General features: G+C 50.0%; 1 protein-coding gene across 1 annotated transcript in view; it reads left to right on the top strand.

Annotated features, from left to right (window-relative positions):
- The first annotated feature begins 841 nt into the window (after window positions 1-841).
- The window catches only part of LOC310752825 (phospholipid phosphatase 3-like), a 40,293-nt gene continuing 18,808 nt past the window's right edge, over window positions 842-22,326 (top strand). Inside the window, exon 1 of the mRNA XM_083593907.1 lies at window positions 842-2,055. Within this exon, the coding sequence (XP_083450033.1) occupies window positions 1,857-2,055 (199 nt within the window). The 5' untranslated portion in view covers window positions 842-1,856. The remainder of the gene's footprint in view (window positions 2,056-22,326) is intronic.

The following is a 22,326-nucleotide window of genomic DNA, read 5'->3' as shown; positions in this document are numbered from 1 at the left end:
CAAGGATTTCTATCCTCTTGTTAAACAGCAGCAACACATACACACAAAATTAAGCCGCCAGAATGAAGAAAGCTGGGGAAGGAAAGGGGCTTCATACTACAGTATCATCATACTGGTGAGGAACTGCCATCATTTGGTCTTACTACCAGCCTCCGGATTTGGCCATTTTGGGTAAAAAACATTCACCTTTCTCAAGCTGGAATTCAGCTGATGTAGCTTTCAGCTGATGTAGCTTCATTAATGTGTGACCCCGAAATTCCGGACCCCACCCAACTGATGCCAAAGTTTGGTGCTAGTTTTGTGCCACAAACCCGTTTTGTGCCACCACCACCCCAAATCAAGCAACTGACACATCACATCAGGGCCACAGGTTAACGCCAACTGACTTCAAACATGTCACATGTGGGAAAGCTCCAGGACCCCCTTCTAAATCCAAAGAGTGCATTCTTTATTCTTTCGTTACAGCTGTCGCTTAAATTGGCCGCCTTTAAAATTTAGTGCCTTTTTCTAATACCCATGGCAACAGAAATATGCACCAGAGTCAAAAAGTCCAGAATTCTCGCCTCTTTCCCCCGGCCTTTGACACATGAGACATGTGCTCTCAGGACACACACACACACACAAAATTTCCATGACTGCAATTTGTTTTAACTGTTCTTAATACTGAATTTTAACTTGTAACCCACTTTTGGGACCCACTGATGAGGTTTAGCGCGCTACACCTCATGTCCACAGGATGGACTGTGCGGAGGCCCAGACTAGGACAGCACTTTTGTCCTTGGGGGGGACGGGGGGAGAACTTCGCCAGTTGCAACTTCTCCCTTTACCCCACCAACACAGTTTTCCCAAGGCAGCGAGAAATGGCTGGGATTCCCCCTGGCTTTTACGCAGCGCCTTCTCCCTCCGGCCTCGGACGTGGCAGCACAACTGAGAGCCAACGGCTCGGCTGGCTTTCGTCGGGAGCAGCTCCGATTGAACCCGGGGAGCTCGCTTCCAAGTCGATGCGGCTTGGATCCCATCCGGCTTCCTTTTCCCTGGACGGAGCGGGGCTGCGCCGGGAGGAGCGACCAGAGCGGGGCTGGCCGGACCAGGCCAGGCTGGAAGAGGGCGGCGGGCGAGACCCACTTCGCTTCTGGCTCCGGGCCTGGAGGAGCGACGCCCAGGCGGGTCTCTGCCCCGAGGCAGCTGCTGCCGCTGCAGCCACCGCCCCCGAACACGCCCCGCCCCTCGACGGGACGCGCTCGCTCCGCCCCATCGGGTTGCCCGAGCATTTCGGGGGCGGGGGGACCCGGAGGAAAGCTTCGCCCAGCGCCTCCGGGGGCCGGCGAGCGCGGGGTTGGCTCTCCCTCCGCCGCCCGTCCGCCCCGTCGTGCCGGACTTTGGCCCCGCTCCTTGGCCCCGCCTCGTGGGGAGAGGCGCCAGGGGTCCTTCCCAAGTGGCCCCGGCCCGAGGCTGCTGCGCTCTCGTGCGCCCTGAGCGCCACCGGAGCTGCTCTTTGTTCCAGCGCTGATGCCGAGGCGAGGAAACTTTGTTTGTTTGTTTGTTTGCGCTCCTTGCCAGGCGGCCCGCCCCTCCCCCCTCCTTCGATCCCTGAGAAGATCCGGATTGCAGAGGACTTCCAGGAGCCGACGGGAGCCCCTGCCCCACCCTGACGCTCCAAGTCCTGCTTTCTGCCCTCTCCAGCCGCTCTCACCAGGGACTAGAAGACTTGGCGTCTTCCTCCCCGGTGACTGAACCCCAGCGCGGCTCTGCTCTCCTCCCCCAGGGCCCCGAGGCTCCGGACTGGGTTTGAACCGCATGGACTAAGGAGCTGGATCCCGCCCGATCCCGCAGCGGCAGGTTGCTCTGCAAAGATCATGCAAAAAGATCCCGACGCGCTCCTTCACGCCCTGTCCCGGCAGCCGCTCAGCGCGGAGCCTCTGGCTTGGCCTCGCCACCAGGGCGACGTCCAGGTGACGGTGCGGAGGCCCAGATCCCGAGCTGGGGACTTTGCTGCTCCCAGGGCTGCGCTGAGGAAGACCTTGGTGGCTGTGGATGTCGTGTGCCTGCTCGTGGGTGAGTGGGGCGCGGAGGGGCTGGGATTTTACTGGCCAGGTAACCAGGAAAGTGGGAATTTGCCAATTAAGGTAGCTTTCTCGAGATGAAATCCTGAATCCAGGCAAAGCATTCTCTTAATCCCCCTAATTAGTGATTTGCAATTGCTTAATTTTTTTGTTTGTGTTGGCGTCTTATGGCGTGTAGCTCATTTCACCTTCTGGTTATTTGCACATCTGGTAATGCAGCCTGGAGCTTGGTACAGTATTAAGATCACCAGGCAGCCAGTGCTCATTTCTCCAGCTTTTCACAGAATCATAGAGCTAGAAGGCACCCTGAAGGTCATTTAGTCCAACCCCCTCCAATGCAGGAATCTTTTGCCCAACACGGGGCTCAAACCCACAACCCTGATATTAAGAGTCTGACTGATGCCAATTCTGCAAGCTGGAAGGGTCTATCTAAATTGGAACATGTGCAGCCCAACACTCTGCTCAAATATTATTGTAATTCATGGAGCACTTTGCTTTGATCCTTGGCAACCACTGCAAGGGACATTAGGTAAAGGTAAAGGGACCCCTGACCGTTAGGTCCAGTCGTGGCCGACTCTGGGGTTGCGGCGCTCATCTTGCTTTATTGGCCGAGGGAGCTGGCGTACAGCTTCTGGGTGGTGTGGCCAGCATGACTAAGCCGCATCTGGCGAAACCAGAGCAGCACATGAAACGCCGTTTACCTTCCCGCTGGAGTGGTACCTATTTATCTACTTGCACTTTGAGGTGCTTTCGAACTGCTAGGTTGGCAGGAGCAGGGACTGAGCAACGGGAGCTCACCCCGTTGCAGGGATTCGAACCGCCGACCTTCTGATCGGCAAGTCCTAGGCTCTGTGGTTTAATGTCCCCACAAGGGACATTAAGCCTCCATATGTTCAGCCCAGCTAGAACAGGAATACCTTAATCTCTTTCCCACTGAGAATCAAGGTTAAGACACTAACAGCAGCATAGTTCTTTCTTTACCCTTTTGACCAATGCTTTGAGTTTTTGGGCCAGAGGCTGCTGTTGAGATCCCAGCTAAGGAATAATAATAATGATGATGATGATGATGATGATGATGTATTATTATACCCCGCCCATCTGGCTGTGTTTCCTCCAGCCACTAAGGGACCATGCTGGATACCTGGAAGCCATGTGGAGGATTTAAGGAATTGCAGCAGTGGTATTTCTTGTCTGGCTCTTTAATTCCGGATGCCATTGCATGATTCCTGGTGGGGATTAAAACATACACACACACACATCTTTGCATTGGAAGCTCTTCAGCTTTTATTCCTGACTTTTGGCCCTGTTCCTCCCTGGTAGACTTTTAGCAACACATTGCAAAGATGTGCACATGGAAGAACCCAAGGCACCCGTTTTGTGATCAGAGGTGACCTTGCCTTGAGTCAAGGTGAGGAGGCTGCCTTCAGGGCAGAACTACGCATGAGAAGGAGCCCATACAGCTTTCCTGGTTAATGATAATACAGAGGAGGAGTCATCTTCAGAGGAGATCTGGTGGGTGGAAGGGCAGGGCTTCCTGCTTCCTCACACCCACTGGTTTTCCCAAACCACCCCTCCCCTTCTTTCCCCAGTCAGACATATTTCTGGTCACAGGTCATGGGGGAGAACTGGTGAGTGGAGAAGGGTTAATTACCCCTGAAATCTGTGCTTTTGTAAGGAATCACAGGGTTGTGATAACATCTAGTTTCTCCCTTAGATGTTGGATTTTCAGATGCCTGGCCCATGGGGCACAGTTGCTCTATTAAGCCCTGGTGTAATCAGTAATCAGTAATAATAATAAATAATGTATTACTTATACCCTGCCTATCTGGATGGTCCTCCCCAGCTACTCAACAGAATATTTAAAACATGATAAGACATCAAACATTAGATGTTTCCCTAAACAGGGCTGCCTTCTGATGTCTTCTAAAAGTCAGATAGTTTTTTTATTTCCTTGACATCTGATGGGAGGGTGTTCCACAGGGCAGGTGCCACTACCAAGAAGGCCCTTTGTCTGGTTCCCTGTAACCTCACTTCTCGCAGTGAGGGAACCACCAGAAGTCCCTCAGAGCTGGACCTCAGTGGGCTGAACGATGGGGGTGGAGACATTCTTTCAGGTATACTGGGCCGAGGCCGTTTAGGGCTTTAAAGGTCAGCACCAACACTTTGAATTGTGCTTGGAAACGTACTGGGAGCCAATGTAGGTCTTTCAGGACCGGTGTTAGGTGGTCTTGGCGGCCGCACCCAGTCACCAGTCTAGCTGCCGCATTCTGGATTAATTGTAGTTTCCGGGTCACCTTCAAAAGTAGCCCCACGTAGAGAACATTGCAGTAGTCCAAGCAGGAGACAACTAGAGTGTGCACCACTCTGGCGAGACAGTCCGCGGGCAGGTAATAAACCTATGGTCAGAGTTTAATGAAATGTCATGGTGGAGTCATTGCCCTAGGGCACCCAGCCACCCTATCTTACTTTTAGCTTGCTCTGCGTGGTTTAATGCAAATGTTGGTTTCTGATTCAGCTAAGTATGGAGAAGGCAAGAAGCTTTGGGGGTTCAAAACTCAACCCCTAGAAACCTAATCCAGCAACACTTCTGGCTTATGCCATTTCCCCAGGGACAGCCCATTTGCTCCCTAAGCATTGCTCCAAAACCTCAGGGCTAGAAACTTACCGTATTTTTCGCCCCATAGGACGCACCGGCCCATAGGACGCACCAAGTTTTTTGGGGGGGAAATAAAGAAAAAAAATTTATTTCCCCCCCAGGGGCTTGTGGGGCCGGCTGTCCCCGGAGCTTGCGGGGCAGGCAGCAGGGAGAAGTGCTCTTCTCCCCGCCGCCCGCCTGCAGACCAGGTCCGGGGACAGCGGGAAGACGCGCTGCGCCTCCCAGCTGTCCCCGGAGCTTGCGGGGCAGGCAGTGGGGAGAAGCGCTCTTCTCCCCGCCGCCCGCCTGCAGAACAGGTCCGGGGACAGCGGGAAGATGCGCTGCGCCTCCCAGCTGTCCCTGGAGCTTGCGTGGCAGGCAGCGGGGAGAAGCACGCGTCTCCCCGCCGTCAGCCTCCAAACCACATCGGGAGACAGTGGGGTGGCGGTGTTCCGCCTCCCCGCTGTCCCCGACCTTGTGGGGCTGGCGCTGCGGCTCTCCTGAAGCCTGGAGAGCGAGAGGGGTCGGTGCACACCGACCCATCTCGCTCTCCAGGCTTCAGCGAAAGCCTGCATTCGCCCCATAGGACGCACACACATTTCCCCTTCATTTTTGGAGGGGAAAAGGTGCGTCCTATAGGGCGAAAAATACGGTACTTGGTTGCAGTTTAATTAAAACTGATTTTCCCAGGGAACTCAATTCTATCCCCCAATACCAGATTTGGGGTTTATACAACCCCTCAATTACCTGCTGGATGGTGTTGATTAATACACAAGGGAGTTGAGGGGAAACTTAGGAAGGCACCTTGATCAAGGGACTGGGCTCAGAAGCGGGAAATGCAAGTTTGAATCCCAGCTCATCCAGAAAACTCTCGCTCCTGTCTCTTTAAATCGTTTTGTGGCCAGGATCCCAACTGGAAGTAGAGGAGGGAGGAGGTGTCAGGAGGGAAGCATTTGAGAATTGAGACTGATGGGAGGTGGAAGCCACTGGGGTTTGGAAACCATAGCTCTAGCGCAGGGGTCAGCAAACTTTTTCAGCAGGGGGCCGGTCCACTGTCCCTCAGACCTTGTGGGGGGCCGGACTATATTTTGGGGGGGGGATTGAACAAATTCCTATGCCCCACAAATAACCCAGAGACGCATTTTAAATTAAAGCACACATTCTGCTCATGTAAAAACACCAGGCAGGCCCCACATTTTAAATAAAAGGACACAGTCTACTCATGTAAAAACATGCTGATTCCCGGACTGTCTGCAGGTCGGATTTAGAAGGCGATTGGGCCGGATCCGGCCCCCGGGTCGTAGGTTGCCTACCCCTGCTCTAGCTGCTAGCGGGACAGGGGACAGGGTGGCCCCATTCATTCCCCACCTCTCTGCTGCAGCAAGGGCAAGAGTCTTCCGCTGTAGAACAAACAAAGCTGAGGCAGTGTGTCGTGCAAGAACCAACGTCTGTCTTCTTTCATGCTTCCCTGGTTATTCTGGCCCGGATGTCACCAATATGCCACTCTGCGTGTGCCTACAGAGGCCTTCCCCATTGTCCATAGGGTGCCTTGCCCTTCCCTCTGATGAAATTAGGCCTTTCAGGGGCTAATGCAATAGGTTGGGTGTGAGGTGTTTGGTGTGGTACCCATAGCAGTTTTTGCAGTTTGCAAATGGGCCCATGGGCCCCAAAAGAGGGAAACGTGAGTCACCTGAAATATTTACTGGATATCTCTCCTTTTTTTATATAACAATTTATTGATTTAACAAAAAACAAAACCAATACAGTGGTACCTCTGGATGCGAACGGGATCCATTCCGTAGCCCCGTTCGCATCCAGAAGCAAACGCAATCCACGTCTGCGCGGGTCGCAATTCATCGCTTCTGCGCGTGCGCGTGACGTCATTTTGACCATCTGCGCATGTGCGAGCGGCGAAACCCGGAAGTAACGCGCTCCATTACTTCTGAGTCGCTGCAGCGCGCAATCCGAAAATACTTATTCTGAAGCTACTTCAACCCAAGGTATGACTGTACAAAAACAAAACAAAACAAATTGACTTCCCTCTAGTCCCTTCCTTGGTTCCATAATTTATCAATATACTGCATGTCCATTGTTCAGTTTGAAACCTTATTTACCGTAAATTATTTATTATCCATTCATAACAAAATTACAAGTAATTTAAAAACCCTGCTAATGTATTAACTGTGCACAATGCTTCTGTACTTATGCAATAAACACCTTCCATTCTTCCTTAAATTCATTGTCATCTCTTCCTCTTAGTTTCATTGTCAATTCTGCCATTTCAGCATATTCCATTAATTTAACTTGCCAATCTTCTTTAGCTGGGACTCCTTCTTCTTTCCGTGTTGTGCTAATAATGTTCGTGCAGCCATAGTTGCATACATAAATAAATTCTTTTGTGATTTTGGTAGATTCACTCCTATAATACCTAATAGGAAAGCTTCTGCTTTTTTAAACAAAGTTTATTTTAAACATCTTCTTCATTTCATTATAAATCATTTCCCAATATTTCTTTATGATTTTACAGTCCCACCACATATGGAAAAATGTCCCTTTACTGGATATCTCAAAAGGACATCATAAGCGACTCCTGCTGGAGCAGACCAAAGTCCTCTCTAGCCCAGCACCCTGTTTTCCACAGTGGCCAACCAGAGGCCTAAGGGAAGACCACGAGCAAGGCATATACCGCATTTTTCACTCTATAAGATGCACTTTTCCCCTCCTAAAAAGTAAGGGGGAATGTGTGTGCATCTTATGGAGCGAATGCAGGCTGCACAGCTATCCCTGAAGCCAGGAGAGCAAGAGGGATCGGTGGGGATCGATACCCCTTTCTCTCCTGGCTTCAGGGATAGCCGTGCAAAGCCTCTTCGCTCAAGAGGCTTTGCGTTGCTTTCTTGTTTTCCTCCTCTAAAAACTAGGTGCGTCTTATGGTCAGGTGCATCTTATAGAGCGAAAAATACGGTAGATGAAGAGCCCACCTGGGTACAACTTCTAGGGTAGTTGCAACTACAGTGGTACCTCGGGTTAAGAACTTAATTCGTTCTGGAGGTCCGTTCTTAACCTGAAACTGTTCTTAACCTGGGGTACCACTTTAGCTAATGGGGCCTTATCCTGAAGCAAAGTTCTTAACCGAAGGTTCTTAACCCAATGCTCCCCCTGTTCTGAAGAGGCTTGGCACGGCTATCCCAGAAGCCAGAACAGCAAGAGGGATCGCTGCTTTTGCTGCGCAGCGATCCCTCTTGCTGTTCTGACTTCGCTTCGCTGGAGAGGCGCTGCTTTCCCTCTCTGCGCAGCGCCCCTTCAGCGAAGCAGGAGGAGAAATGGAAGGGGCTCCGTTTCTCCTGCTGCTTCGCTGAAGGGGCGCTGCACAGAGAGGGAGAACTGCGCAACACCCCTTCCGTTTCTCTTCCCACTTTGCTGGGGAGGCGCTGCGCAGAGAGGGAGAGAATATTTTTTTCCTGTTCTCCTCCTCTAAAACTAGGTGCGTCTTATGGTCGGGTGCTTCTTATACAGCAAAAAATACGGTAATACGTTTGATGGTTTTGTTGTTGTTTGTTTTTGTGTTTAAAAACACATTATTTTGAGGTAAAAACACCTGAAAAATCAGTTGGTCTGTTGCATTGTAAGCTGTAGCTGTAGCAGAGGGAAAGGGAGAGAAGGGAAGAAAGGAGAGGAACTGTTTGTACCGTCACTGCCATGGTAAGGTTATCTGTTTCCATAAAGTTCAAGGAAGCCTGAGTCTCAGTGGGTTTCTGTCTATAAAGGCAAGCATTTATATAATGCTTTAGGGTGTTCAAATGGCTTAACGTCCACTAGATTTTTTTAAAAAAATCTCTTAACAAACCTGTAAGTTATATCAACTGTGTTATACCCAATTTGCAGATATGGCAACTGAGGCTGAGAGAGTAGATTGCCTAAGGGTATCCTATTAGTTCATGGCAGAGGAAGTAAGATCCTTAATTGCTGGCTGTAGATGTTTAAGGGAAGAGGGTTCACCTCATTCTAGTGCCATAACAATAGTACAAGTGTTGTTAACCAGGGTTTGAAATTAGCAGGCACATTTTGCGCCTAAAGATTCTCCATTTGCATGTACCTCAAAAAGTCTGGGTGCCATTTTTTGTGCCTGGCTGACACTCAAGGATTACTGAAATGTATGTGCTTTGAAGCCTCAAAGTACATTCTAAGGACAGGCAATATTGTTAAGGAGTTTAACAATAAAGGGTAGAGTGTTTTGAAAACTGAAGTATGGTACCAATATTTTTATTGTAAACACCAAATTAAACATGTATTAACAATTTATGTTTAAAAAGTGATATTAACAATGTGTCACTTATGTGAATCATGTATTAGTTCATGCTTATCAAAATAATAAATAAAAAGTGTTGCCTATACCACCCCCCTCTCCAAATGGCGACTAGATATTCCGTTTTGGCACCCACAACCCAGGTCCCAGGAGCCATTTGGCTCCTAGCTTTTCTAGCCCAGTTTCTAACACTGTTGTTAATGTTTAAATGTGGCCAGATCCCTGTGAAAGAAGCTGAGTAGATTGGCTGTGCTCTGTTTGCATAGAAACCAATGGATCCTTTCTCCCCCACTTAGCTATTGCCAAGGCAATATGTACTCTGTGCTTACAAAAAAAATAAATAGTCAAAGTTCTGCACCAGAAATGTTTGGATTCTGTAACCTGGGAATATGCAAATTAAGCAAAATGTGCCTATAGATATACAGTGGAACCTCTGTTTTTGAACGTAATCCATTCCGGAAGACCGTTTGACTTCCAAAATGTTCGAAAACTGAAAGAGGAAGCCTCAATTCGATAGGTAAACTCAAAACAGAAGCTGCATAGCACGTTCGGCTTCCAAAAATCATTCGAAAACCAAAGCAATTACTTCTGGGTTTTCAGCGTTCGGCTTCCAAAACGTTCGTCAATGGAGCCATTTGAGAACTGAGGTTCCACTGTATATTTTTTCCCTTGGTTTTAATGTATCCATGTGGCTTTGGCTTTTTTGTTTTGTTTCTTTAGTTGCAAGTCACTTTGAGTTGCTTGGGGCAAGAAAACGCAACTGACAAATTTAAGAAATAATACGTTGGCAAATTTTGCATGGTTTGTAATCATCTAGTAGGCAAAAGAGGCACACAAGTGGTGTTCTCAGACCCCTGGAAAGCCCAATGGAAACTCATTTGGTGTCTGAAATTCCTCTGAACTTTTAAATGCCGGGTGGGGAGAATATGAAGAGGAGTTACTTAGGACTCCCATTTTTTGCCCCATCACCTAATTCTCCGCTTATGTGCAACATGACAGAATTTCACAGTGCCCAGCCCTTGGCACTGCAAGCCTCTAAAGGGCTAGAAATGCCAGGAGCAAAACTATCCTATTAGAGGGAGGAGTTGTCCCTTGACACTGATCCTTAGATGCCAGTCCTGTGAGCTGCTGCCTCTATGCAGCCGTACTTAGCCGTACCCTATGCAGGGCCGTACTTAGCAGAATGAACTCGCTATGTTTCGAACCAAGGGAAGTACCGTATTTTTTCGCTCTATAAGATGCACCAGACCATAAGACGCACCTAGTTTTTGGAGGAGGAAAACAAGAAAAAAAATATTCTGAATCCCAGAAGCCAGAACAGCAAGAGGGATCTGGCTTCTGGATAGCCTCTTGCTGTTCTGGCTTATGGGATAGCCACGCGAAGCCTCTTCTGGGTAGTGGGATGAAGGCTCTTTAAAGAGCGTGCAGAGCGTGTGTGTGGCTCTTGGGGGCTTTTCCCCGAGGAGGGAGTTGCCCTTCTCCCTCCTCGGGGAAAAGCTCACAAGGGCCACACACACACTCCATGCAGCTCTTTAAAGGGAGCGCTGAGCAGAGCCTCCCGCCTGCATTTGCTCCATAAGATGCATACACATTTCCCCTTATTTTTTTAGGAGGGGAAAAGTGCGTCTTATAGAGTGAAAAATACGGTAATACACAAGCCCTTCCTATCTGAGGAAGGAGCCCTGCAAGGCCACTTGAAGTAAGCTGTGATCATGCACAGTCCTGCTGAGAGGAGCTTCCGACCAAAACTGCAAACCCAGATTTCAGCAGTGGTGTGGTGGCCTGGGACTCGGGCCCGGACTCAGAACCAGAGGAGTCTCAGTCTGCCCCGGATCCTTTGCCTCAGGCATCATCTGAACCAAGTCTGGGGGCCTGATCCTGAAGAGTCCCAGTCTGCACAGGTTCCCCTGCAACAAACACCAGTCAGGGGCCTGAGCCTGCCCTGGCTCCAGATGCGGGGATTACCTCGTTGCCTTCAGCTGGGCCATCACTTACAGCTGCTCCACTACCGGTTTCGTCAGGGGAGGCTGAGGCAGCCCCTGGGTCTAGTAACCCACCAACGTCTCCCGAGCTGCAGAGACTAAGGTCTGAGAGAAGGAGAGACCTGAGTACTCGCAGGAGGAGTGCTCGCCTTCGGGCGAAACAGGGAGGTGAGTCACTGGGGGATCAGGACTGGCCATTACCATGACAAAGATAAAAGGCTGTCGGACCTTGACCCAGGTTGCGGGAGCAATATTGTTGTGTGCTAGATCCTGCCTGAGATCCTGTACCTGTCCTTGCCTGGTTTCCTGCCTTGACCCTGTCGGACTGACTCCTAGCGGAACCTTTGGATTCTGGACCGGACCTGGATCATGGTTCTCGGGTTACCCCCGGGCCCAGCACAAGTGGTCAGCTGCAGCTGAGAGTTCCCAGTGAGATTTGTAGGGATCCACTGGAGATCTCTGATTGGGAGCTACCAAGTGAAGCCACTTGGTATTTGACACCAGTTTTAAAAGGTGCCACCTACAGCCCCTTCTTGCCATGGAACAATCAGGAGCTCATTTACACTTTCCACATCTTTTATATGCCTGTTGTCTTTGTCCATGGAGTTTTCTTGGCAGGGATACTGGAGTGGCTTGCCGGTTCCTGCTCCAGGTGGATCACGTTTAGTCAAAACTCTCCACTATGACCTGTCCATCTCGGGTGGTCCTGCACGGCATAGCTCATAGCTTCTCTGCGTTATTCAAGCCCCTTCACCACAACAAGGCAGTGCTTTTTCTTGGGTTCCATGATGGTGACAGCAGTCATAAAAAAGATGCCTGCTCCTTGGGAGAAAAGCAACGACAAACCTAGGCAGCATCTTGAAAAGCAGAGACATCACCTTGCCAACAAAGGTCCATATAGTTAAAGCTATGGTTTTCCCAGTAGTGATGTATGGAAGTGAGAGCTGGACCATAAAGAAGGCTGATCGCCAAAGAATTGATGCTTTTGAATTTATGGTACTGGAGGAGACTCTTGAGAGTCCCATGGACTGCAAGAAGATCAAACGTATCCATTCTTAAGGAAATCAGCCCTGAGTGCTCACTGGAAGGACAGATCCTGAAGCTGAGGCTCCAGTACTTTGGCCACCTCATGAGAAGAGAAGACTCCCTGGAAAAGACCCTGATGTTGGGAAAGATGGAGGGCACAAGGAGAAGGGGACGACAGAGGACGAGATGGTTGGACAGTGTTCTGGAAGCTACCAGCATGAGTTTGACCAAACTGCGGGAGGCAGTGGAAGACAGGAGTGCCTGGCGTGCTCTGGTCCATGGGGTCACGAAGAGTCAGACACGACTAAACAGCTAAACAACAGCCACATCTTTACCTGTCCCATCAGATCTGTGTGATGTTGGGTGACAGGCTGATAGAGTGTGGTTTGAGGAAAACAGCCTTGCAGACCAAATTAGGGTCCCTTACAAGCCTGATCCAGGGGTCAGATATCAGTTTCCTTGAGTGTTAAAGGCATGGTAATTAATTTTGGACCTGGTGAGTTACTGGTGCCATCCTGCTTCTCAGTTTCTTGACATATCTGTTGTGTGTAGGCAGGTATGTGGGGAAACTGTTTTGAAATACAGTTTGGGGTTTATGCCTAAAGTTGTCTTATCTGCTTTTGTGATGGTAGCCTGTCGTACCCACAGGATTCCCGATTCAAATCCCTGGACACATTTTTGGGGAGAGGCTCATAGCTCACAGGTAGAGTGTGTGCTTTGCACAGAGGCCTATATCCTTTGCATCGCCAGTTAAAAGGATCTTGAAAAGCTAGGCTGGGGTAGAAGATTGCCTGGAGAGCTGTTGCTTGCCAGAGCAGGGAGTACCAAGCCAGCTGGACCAAATCAGTGGTTGGGTATAGTTCATTGTTTATTTATTGAAAGTACAGTGGAACCTCTACTTACAACCATAATCCATTCCGGAGGTCCGGTCATAACTAGAAACGTACATAAGTAGAGGCGCATTTTCCATAGAAAGTAATGGAAAAGTGAATTGATCCATTCTAGACAATGAAAAACACCCCCTAAAATAGCATTTTAACACAGATTTTACTAACGAGACCATAGATCCATAAAATGAAGGCAATAATCAATGTACTGTACTATAAAATAAATAAGACAGTATTGTAGATAAAAAAAATTAACTTTTTTTCCCTTACGTGCACTGAGGGTGGGTGGGCTTACCTGGCTACAAGCTGGGGGTGGGGCAAGGGTCAGTAAAGAACTGATTCGCTTCGGTCAGGGTCACTTTTTTTCCTTGCCAGGCCAGGTTCTTCTCTGGACTTCCTCAGGTTAGTTCCTCGGCGGGATTTGGGGCTGCAGTGCGCCTGCTGTGCCTCTTGCAGGCGAAATCCTCTTCCACAGCTTTGGGGGTGGGATGGGGGCCCTCTCCCTGGCAACAGAGGCCTCAGCGCTACCCCGCAGCCGGCCAGGCCAGCTCTGGGAAGAAGAGTATGGATTTGATATCCCGCTTTATCATTACTCAAAGGAGTCTCAAAGCGGCTAACATTCTCCTTTCCCTTCCTCCCCCACAACAAACACTCTGTGAGGTGAGTGGGGCTGAGAGACTTCAGAGAAGTGTGACTGGCCCAAGGTCACCCAGCAGCTGCATGTGGAGGAGTGGGGAATCAAACCCAGTTCCCCAGATTACGAGTCCACCGCTCTTAACCACTCTCACCACACTGGGCTGCTGGCAAGGCCTCTGTTCATATCTAGAGGAAAGTTCATAAGTCGAAGCACCTACTGAAGGTCATAACTGGAATCGTACATAAGTAGAGCCCTACATAAGTCAAGATTCCACTGTATGTATAGTCCACCTTTCAGGGCAATGCCCAAGCAAGTGACATACTCTAGAGAGAAGAGAAACTTGTTACGTCAAAATAGTATACAGCACTAAGAGGCAGCACTTTGGTACTGTAGGCCTCAGTGGAGCTATAGGATTTTGTTATAGAAAAAAGAGCAGTTGGGGAGAGAAATAAGTCAGAATCACATAGCCTACAGCCCCTGCTCATAATCTCTGCAGTCCCTGCTCATCTTGATGAGACTTTTTCAGAACTTATTAGCAGGTTGTACGAGTGGAAGTAGTGTTAGAAACTCAGGTCTTTAAGCTAGGCGCCAAATGACTCCTTACACCAAGGCTACAGTTGCCAAAATGGAAAGTCTAGTTGCCTTTTGGGTAAGGTTACCAGATTTTTTTCAATGAATCCGGGGACACTTTTCACCATCAATAGATTTTGTATGGGGACTGATTTGTAAATCTGGGGACTGTCCCTGGGAAACAGGGACGTCTGGTAACCTTACTTTTGAAGCAAGATGTCTCTAAAGTCTTATTTTTCAAAGGATTGACTGACTGCAATTGATTATCTGGCTAGTTCAGATGACCACCTTGAGCTCGGTTAAAAGCTTTGAGAACTGAAAGAAGAAAACTCTATCCAGGGACAGTCCATGTATATATTGGGCTATTCCTACCTCTTTTTCTTAATGGTGACACAGACCATTCATAACATAGGAATATTCTTCACAACTGTGAGCAGGGCACCGGGGTGGGATAAGTGAAGACAAGTGGCAACAGTTAACTATAACATTGTTCACTGCTCCTGTTCAGGCTGCACAGAAAAAGCATGGATCCTGAAATTCATTCTGATTGTGCAGATAAAATAAAACTGATAAAATTCTACAGGCTGTGGTATTAGTGTGTGAAAGCAGCCAAAATCCAATGACCTCCAGGCATGCACCTCCAGATGGTGGAGATGTCAGGCACAATCCTGATGCCCAGGCATCTTCACTGGGTCACAAGTGGTTGATACCCAGGTGAAAATGCACCTAGCGCCTGACTAATTTCTAACATTGGGTGGAAGGCATGACTTGTAGCTTGTCTGTAGCAGGAAGAAGGGCCGGCTCTCTGCCCTGAGGAAACTTGGGAGTTTAGAGAGTTTCCCATCGGGTTAAGAACTTACCGTATTTTTCGCTCTATAGGACGTACCTGACTATAGGACGCACCTTGTTTTAGAGGGGGAGAACAAGAAAAAAAATTCTCCCCCTCTCTGCGCAGCGCCCCTTCAGCGAAGCGGCAGGAGAAACGGAGCCCCTTCCATTTCTCCTCCCACTTAGCTGAAGGGGCACTGCACCTTAGCTGAAGGGGCACCTACCCTTCAGCGAAAGGAACCCTGGAAGAGTGAAAGGAAGCCTGGAGAGCGAGAGGGGGTCGGTGTGCCTTCAGTGAAGGCAACCCGAAGCCTCTGGAGAGCGGCGGGAGCGCTCCTACTGCGCTTCGGAGGGTTTGCATTGCTATTGCTGAAGCCAAGGAGCCTGCATTCGCTCCATAAGACGCACACACATTTCCCCTTAATTTTTGGAGGGGGAAATGTGCGTCTTATCGAGTGAAAAATATGGTAATTCGTTCTGGAGGTCTGTTCTTAATCTGAAACTGTTCTTAACCTGAAGCACCACTTTAGCTAATGGGGCCTCCCGCTGCCGCTGCGCGATTTCTGTTCTCATCCTGAAGCAAAGTTCTTAACCCAAGGTACTATTTCTGGGTTAGCAGAGTCTGTAACCTGAAACATATGTAACCTGAAGCGTCTGTAACCCAAGGTACCACTGTACAGCACTGGGACATGTGCTCCGCAAACCTAGACAGAGAACCCGGGGAGCAGGTTTGCCTTAAGGTTGCAGAGGAAGGGCAATCTGAAGGCAGAACTTGATTGCAGGCAAATGTTTCAGGGGATGGGTCCGATTGATTTGCCGTCTGGAAAGAACAAGGGCTTAGGGAGGCAGGGCGGCAACCTGGTAGCATTGGCATTAGGGAGATTGGGTGTCCATGGAACTGGCTGACACGCAGAGGCAGCCAGGAAGAGGTGGAGTGATGATCCTCAGCCCAGGGGGGAAATGTGGCCCTTCAGGGTTCTCCACCTGGTCCTCAGTATTCTACCTAGGCCACGTCCACTTGCCACGCCACACCCTCACCAACCCACCTCAAGTGTCAGGAATGGGTCTTTTAGCTGAGGTGCTGCCCTGCTTACTTGCCTGGATGGAGAGGGGAGGCTTAAAGGGACCCCTGACCATAAGATCCAGTCGTGACCGACTCTGGGGTTGCGGCACTCATCTCGCTTTATTGGCCGAGGGAGCTGGCGTACAGCTTCTGGATCATGTGGCCAGCATGACTAAGGCGCTTCTGGCGAACCAGAGCAGCGCACGGAAACGCCGTTTACCTTCCCGCTGGAGCGATACCTATTTATCTACTTGCACTTTGACGTGCTTTCGAACTGCTAGGTTGGCAGGAGCAGGGACCAAGCAACGGGAGCTCACCCCGTCGCAGGGATTCGAACCGCCGACCTTCTGATCGGCAAGTCCTAGGCTCTGTGGTTTAACCCACAGCGCCACCTGCGTCCCTAGCAACACTATACGTTGCAGCAAGATCGGCATCCGAGAGCAGCAGAGAGGTGTAAAATTATCCTGTACTTATGAAGTAATGGGGAAATCAGACTAGTACGAATTGGGGAGCAGGCCTTGACATTTTGAGAGTTGAAATGTGTGATACTGTAGAAAAGTAATTTATTTATTGATTACATGAAATTTATATACTGTTCGATTGTCTGAAAATAAACAAAACGAAACCTCAAAGCAGTATACAAAACTAGAAAATCCAGGAAAAAATGACAGCAATACTTTTTTAAAAAAATACAAAAAGTTAAAATGGCAAAAGAGTTTAAAATCCACACCAGCATTTCTAAACATCTGGGCAGGCTTGCCTAAACAGGAATGTTTTTAGCATGTGCCGGAAATGAGTACAGTGAACCAGGCAGGGAGTTCCAAAGCATGGATTGCGTTTTCACATTGCTGTTAATCTTGTCCTCATTTGCCCCCCCCCCCCGCCACTTGAGGAAGAGAGTACAGTGGTACCTTGGTTCCCTAACTCAATCTGCTCTGGAAGTCCGTTCGGCTTCCAAAACATTCGCAAACCAAGGCTCAGCTTCTGACTGGCCCCGGAAACAATGCTGAACGCCAAAACGGATGTTCGGCTTCCAAAAATCATTCGCAAACCAGAACACTTCTGGGTTTGCGGCGTTCGGGAGCCAATTTGTTCAGGAGCCAAGGTACCACTGTAGAGGGCTAGCCAAGCAAGGCTGGCATCTGGTACTCCCTCCTCGTTCTGAGCGTGGGCCACTGGGGGATAAAGCCATGGTGGAGCAGGAATTTTGGTTGGTGGGAAGTAGACTGTTGGACAAACAAAGCTTCCATCAATTGTCTCTCCCCAGTGGGTCACAGAGCAAGAGGCTCCTGGTTTTTTAGCCCTGGTGGTCCAGCCCGCCTGCTTGGCAGTGTTCCCAACCCCTGTGGGCATCCCCTCGCCTCCTTCCAGGCCCAGCCCTGTTTTTCTATCCCTCCCCCCCCTCTTGCACTGAGGAAGCACCACAGGTTGAGTCTTGCTCGCCTGGGTGTTGCTGTGGGAGGGGGCCAGGCAAGCTGCCACTTGTTCCCAACAGATCCGGAGCAACACCCAGCAGAAGAACGCCAGAGGAATGTCGCCGAGGGCACAGAGCAGGTCCCTTTGGCACGAAGCAGCTCCATCCAGGAGACTGAGCCGTAACAGGCAGCTGCATGGCAGGGACGGGAACTCTAGCGTGAAGTCACGCAGAGCAACAGCGAAAGAAGTCAAAGGATGGCAGTTCCAGATCCACAGCTCGCGGTGCCAACTGGGTGCTTCGTGCCTCGTGGTCACAAGAAAATCCTCTCTCTATATATATATATATATAATTCCTCCGGGGTGTTGTTGGGCCCTGGCACCCAGTCACTGGGCCTCTCCCTCTCTGGACCGCAACACCTGAGCCCTTTGCTCTGGGCAGCTGACCAAGCAAGGCAGTGTGAATGTCTCAGTGCAGCCAAGAGCCCTGTATATTAATAGCCCTCTCCAAGTGCCAGGGAATCTCTGCATGCAATGAGAGGGCTGAGGCACCATATAAGGTGAGATGGGCAGTGATTATTCCAAGCAAGAGGGCTATTGTGGGAAGCTGGAAAGTTTATTGTGAGATGACGAGCAAGGCCTTTTTTATTTTTACAAGGGGGGAAAGATATAGTTGTAAGAATTAATCATAATAAATAAATGTAAGACGAGTACAGCCTACAGTCGTACCTTGGAAGTTGAACAGAAGCCGTTCCAGAAGTCCATTTGACTTCCAAAACGTTCAGAAACCAAAGCACGGCTTCTGATTGGCTGCAGGAAGCTCCTGCAGCCAATCAGAAGCCACATCAGACATTCGAGTTCCAAAGAACATTGGCAAACTGGAACACTCACTTTTGGGGTTGCAGTGTTTGGGAGCCAAAACGTCCGAGTACCAAGGCATTCGGGATCCAAGGTACGACTGTATTTGCATTCTTGGATCTTGTGCTGAGGTACCTTTTTCAGATTTCTCATCTCTACAGTTCTAAGCAACATCTGGAGAGCCACAGGTTCTTGCCCCCCCCCCATTCTAAAAGAAAGTGTGGTGATCTTTAGTCTGTCCACAGACCTCCCAGCTGCAAGCTGATAAGCAAATGGGTGTGGTTCTCTTGTCCCTCCAGGGCTGACCTGCCCACCAGACAAGGTGAGGCAGTTGCATCAGGGCGGCAGGCTCTCAATACCTGGAAGAGGTGGCAGATCTGCCTCCTGAGCTTATTGGCCACCACCTCCTCATGCCCACTGGTGCCGTTCTTTTGCTGCATCTTCCACTGTGCCCACCCCCGTGTGTGCCCACCGTTGCCGCTGGGTGGCAGTGGGCAGGTGCGCAAAGGTGGGTGCAGAAGTATGGTATGCAGCAGAGGAGATGAGGGCATTTTCTGTTTGGCCACTAGCAGCCAAATGGCCATTGTTGGCCCTGCCATAAATATACCATATTTTTCACTCCATAAGACGGACCTGACCATAAGACGCACCTAGTTTTTAGAGAGGAAATGCAAGAAAAAAAATTTTTTTAAGGGAGCGCGGAGCAGAGGCTATATGCATCCCAGGCTCTGCTCAGCGCTCCCTTTAAAAACTTTTTTTTTCTTGCATTCCCCCTCTAAAAGCCAGTCAGTCCCTTCTCCCTCCTTGGGGAAAAGTCCACAAGAGCCGTGTGGAGTGTGTGTGTGGTTCTTGGGGGCTTTTCCCACCTGCATTCGCTCCATAAGACGCACACACATTTCCCCTTACTTTTCAGGAGGGAAAAGGTGTGTCTTATAGAGCGAAAAATATGGTAATTCCATCTGGGTTGAGAGCTCATTCACTCCATGGCTTTCTCTGAAGGGACGTGCTCTGGTAAGCAGGCCACTCCAAGGAGGCAAGGCCCATGTTTCTCTGGTGTCTCTGGCTGGAGCAGACACTGATCAACCCCAGATCTGTGGCTCAGGTCCTTGAGCTCTTTGTGTTGGTTGCTTTGCCCAACTAAATTTAGCCCTCTTCCTTCTCCCCGCTGCAAACCTTGACATCCATCTCGCTGCCCCTGAGAAGGGCAGAATGGCAGGAGTCCAACAGATTCCGCTGGAAAACCAGAGCCTTCTCAAAGAGAAGGCTAGTTACACATGCATGTGCCGAGCTCAGCGGATGCCAAAAGGCTTGGCTGTTTGACAGAGAACCCTGATTGTCTTGGCCTATGGCGGTCTTCGCCTTGGCGTCTCCTGCGGCACAGCTGTCTGTGCAACTTGACCCTTGCTGGACCACTCACACCCTACAGGGACCTTCTTGCTGTTTAAAAACCTTTCGTTTGTCTCCTCCTCTTCCAGGGAGGCTAAAGTAGAGAGAGCAACTTGCTTAAGGCCCATCCACTCAACTTCTCGGTCACAGATGGGAATTTGGCCGAGGTTTCCCACTCCCATACTCCAGTGCAAAGGTTTTCAACCTTTTTGAGTCCACGGCTCCCGTGACCAACTACATTCTTTCTGCAGCACCCCTGTGGGGCTCAGGAGCCCAGTTCTGTCACCCCTTGCCTACAGATCTAGCAGCCTCTCACCCTTTTTCAAGCACCCTTCCTTGTGGAGGGTTTCCTCAGCCTCCTCTCCTCTCCCCTCTCCTTGGGAGTCCTCAGGGCAGCTGCTGCTGCCCCCCCCCCCACCCCAAAGAGAGGTCCCACTGCCCCACAGGGCCCTGGCCAGCCTCAGAGGCACCATTCACCTGGAGAGTTTGTATCAACCAACAGCTGCGGCAACACATAGCCACGCCAGCCTTTGGGAGGCAGAGACGCAAGAGGGCATCAAAGCAGGGAAGGAAGAAAAGAGGGACAGAGGCCAGTGTTACCTGCGGCACCCCTGACCATCATTCAAGGCACCCCAGGGTGCCACGGCACACTGGTTGAAAACCACTGCTTTAGTGACTCAGTTTCATGACTGCTTCTTGTTGTGTTTTTCTTTCATCTGTAGCATCCATGCAGTACCTGAGAAGGGAGTTGGGTCTGCATGCCTTATATGTTGGAAGGTGGGGGGTCCAAGCAAGTCCTTTCCTCACCCATGCGGATCCTGTCCCACCCATCTGGCAGATGGAGTCAGAGCCAGTTACAGTGGTACCTCTGGTTGCAAACGGGATCCGTTCCGGAGGCCCTTTCGCAACATGAAAAGAGCGCAACACGCAGCGGCACGTCTGCGCATGTGCGGGTTGCAATTTTGCGCTTCTGCGCATGCGCGTGATGTCATTTTGTGCTTCTGCGCAAGCAGCGGAACCCAGAAGTAACCCTTTCCAGTAATTCCGGGTCGCCGCAGGACGTAACCTGCAAGAACGTAACATGAAGCAAACATAACATGAGGTATGACTGTACTAGGGCATGGCTGGGGAGCCTTTGGGCCTTCCAGATGTAGCTGGACTACAACTCCCATCATCCTTGAGCATGGGCTGAGGCTGATGGGAGTTCAGGTCCAACAATAACTTGAAGGGCTACCAGATCCCCCACGTAGGGAACCAAAAACAAGTAGCATTACTTGGTGTCAGGAATAAAGAACGTGAATTGTCCCCAAAGAACGGTTTGACCCAAAATGTGTTGGGCTGCAACTTCCTTCCTTCTTCCTTCCTTTTTACAATAACCCACTGAAATGCACAAGCAGAGGTTATACTTACAATTAACAGTTCCAGCGACAGACAACTGATGCCAGGGAGGGAGTGTGCTCCCGCGGGTGGGGCAGGTCCCTGCTCTGCCAGTCCATTTGGTTTCCATGCTAGTTGCAGAGGAAGCAAAATCTCTTCCCCCACAGCTAGCATGATAATCAAGTCACCTGATGGAGGAGAAACAGATTGCTCTTCCACCATCTCCCCATCTCCGTCTTGTTGAAAGGCATTTCCCACTTCCGGCCTCTTGATTCCATGCCGACCATGGAGGGAAGGGGGCTTCTGCTGTTCCCTGCTGGCTGCTAACCTCTTGAAAGGCTTGTAAATGTTTTTTTTTTGCAAGCTAGTTATTTTGTGTGCTTATTCACTGCAGAGGGATATGGAAAGTGCCACAGTGAAGCAGACTTGGGTTCCCCTAGATCGCTTTATGAAAACCAAGCATTACACCAGGCAGATCCATGGAGGAGTCTGTTGCCATGAAAGCAAAATGGAACCTCCACAGCTGGAGGCAGTGTACCCCTGAATCCCAGATGAGGGAGGTAAAGGTAAAGGGACCCCTGACCGTTAGGTCCAGTCGTGACTGACTCTGGGGTTGCAGCGCTCACCTCGCTTTATTGGCCGAGGGAGCCGGCGTACAGTTTCCAGGTCATGTGGCCAGCATGACTAAGCCACTTCTGGCGAACCAGAGCAGTGTACGGAAACGCCGTTTACCTTCCCACTGGAGTGGTACCTACTGCTAGGTTGGGAGGAGCTGGGACTGAGCAACGGGAGCTCACCCCATCGCGGGGATTCGAACCGCCGACCTTCTGATCGGCAAGTCCTAGCAAATGTTGCCTATCATCTTCATTGTATGTGGAAACGTCAAGTAGGTGTTTGGCATTGAGAAAGCTTTTGCCATGTATATGAGCCAATAGGGTAATTTCTAACAGTTCTTCCTGGGTTCTTAAGTGTTGCACCAATACTAGCACTGGGTGTGGTACCTGGTGATCCCTCAGGGTGCGGTGGGGAGTTCGTTATGCCAAGGCCCTGGTGTTAATTAGGACAAATGACACACATTGTGTCCCATGGGCCAAGCTCTTGGGCAGAAAGAGCTGCGGCTGAAACACCTTGTTCCATGTTTGCCCCAGGTCTTCTAACATGCCTGGTTTCACATTCCAGTCCCCAGTGTGTGGCAGACATCGCTTGTTTCTTACCAGGGGACTTGATGGAATGGATGGAAGAACCTATTTTTGTGGACCATTTCACTCCTGTCAGTCAAATCTGCTTCCTTCCCACAG

The sequence above is a fragment of the Podarcis filfolensis genome (genome assembly GCF_964270895.1).
Source record: "Podarcis filfolensis genome assembly, chromosome: 17".
NCBI lineage: Eukaryota > Metazoa > Chordata > Lepidosauria > Squamata > Lacertidae > Podarcis > Podarcis filfolensis.
Note: the sequence above shows the minus strand (reverse complement) of the source record. Positions and strands in the feature narration are given on the sequence as shown.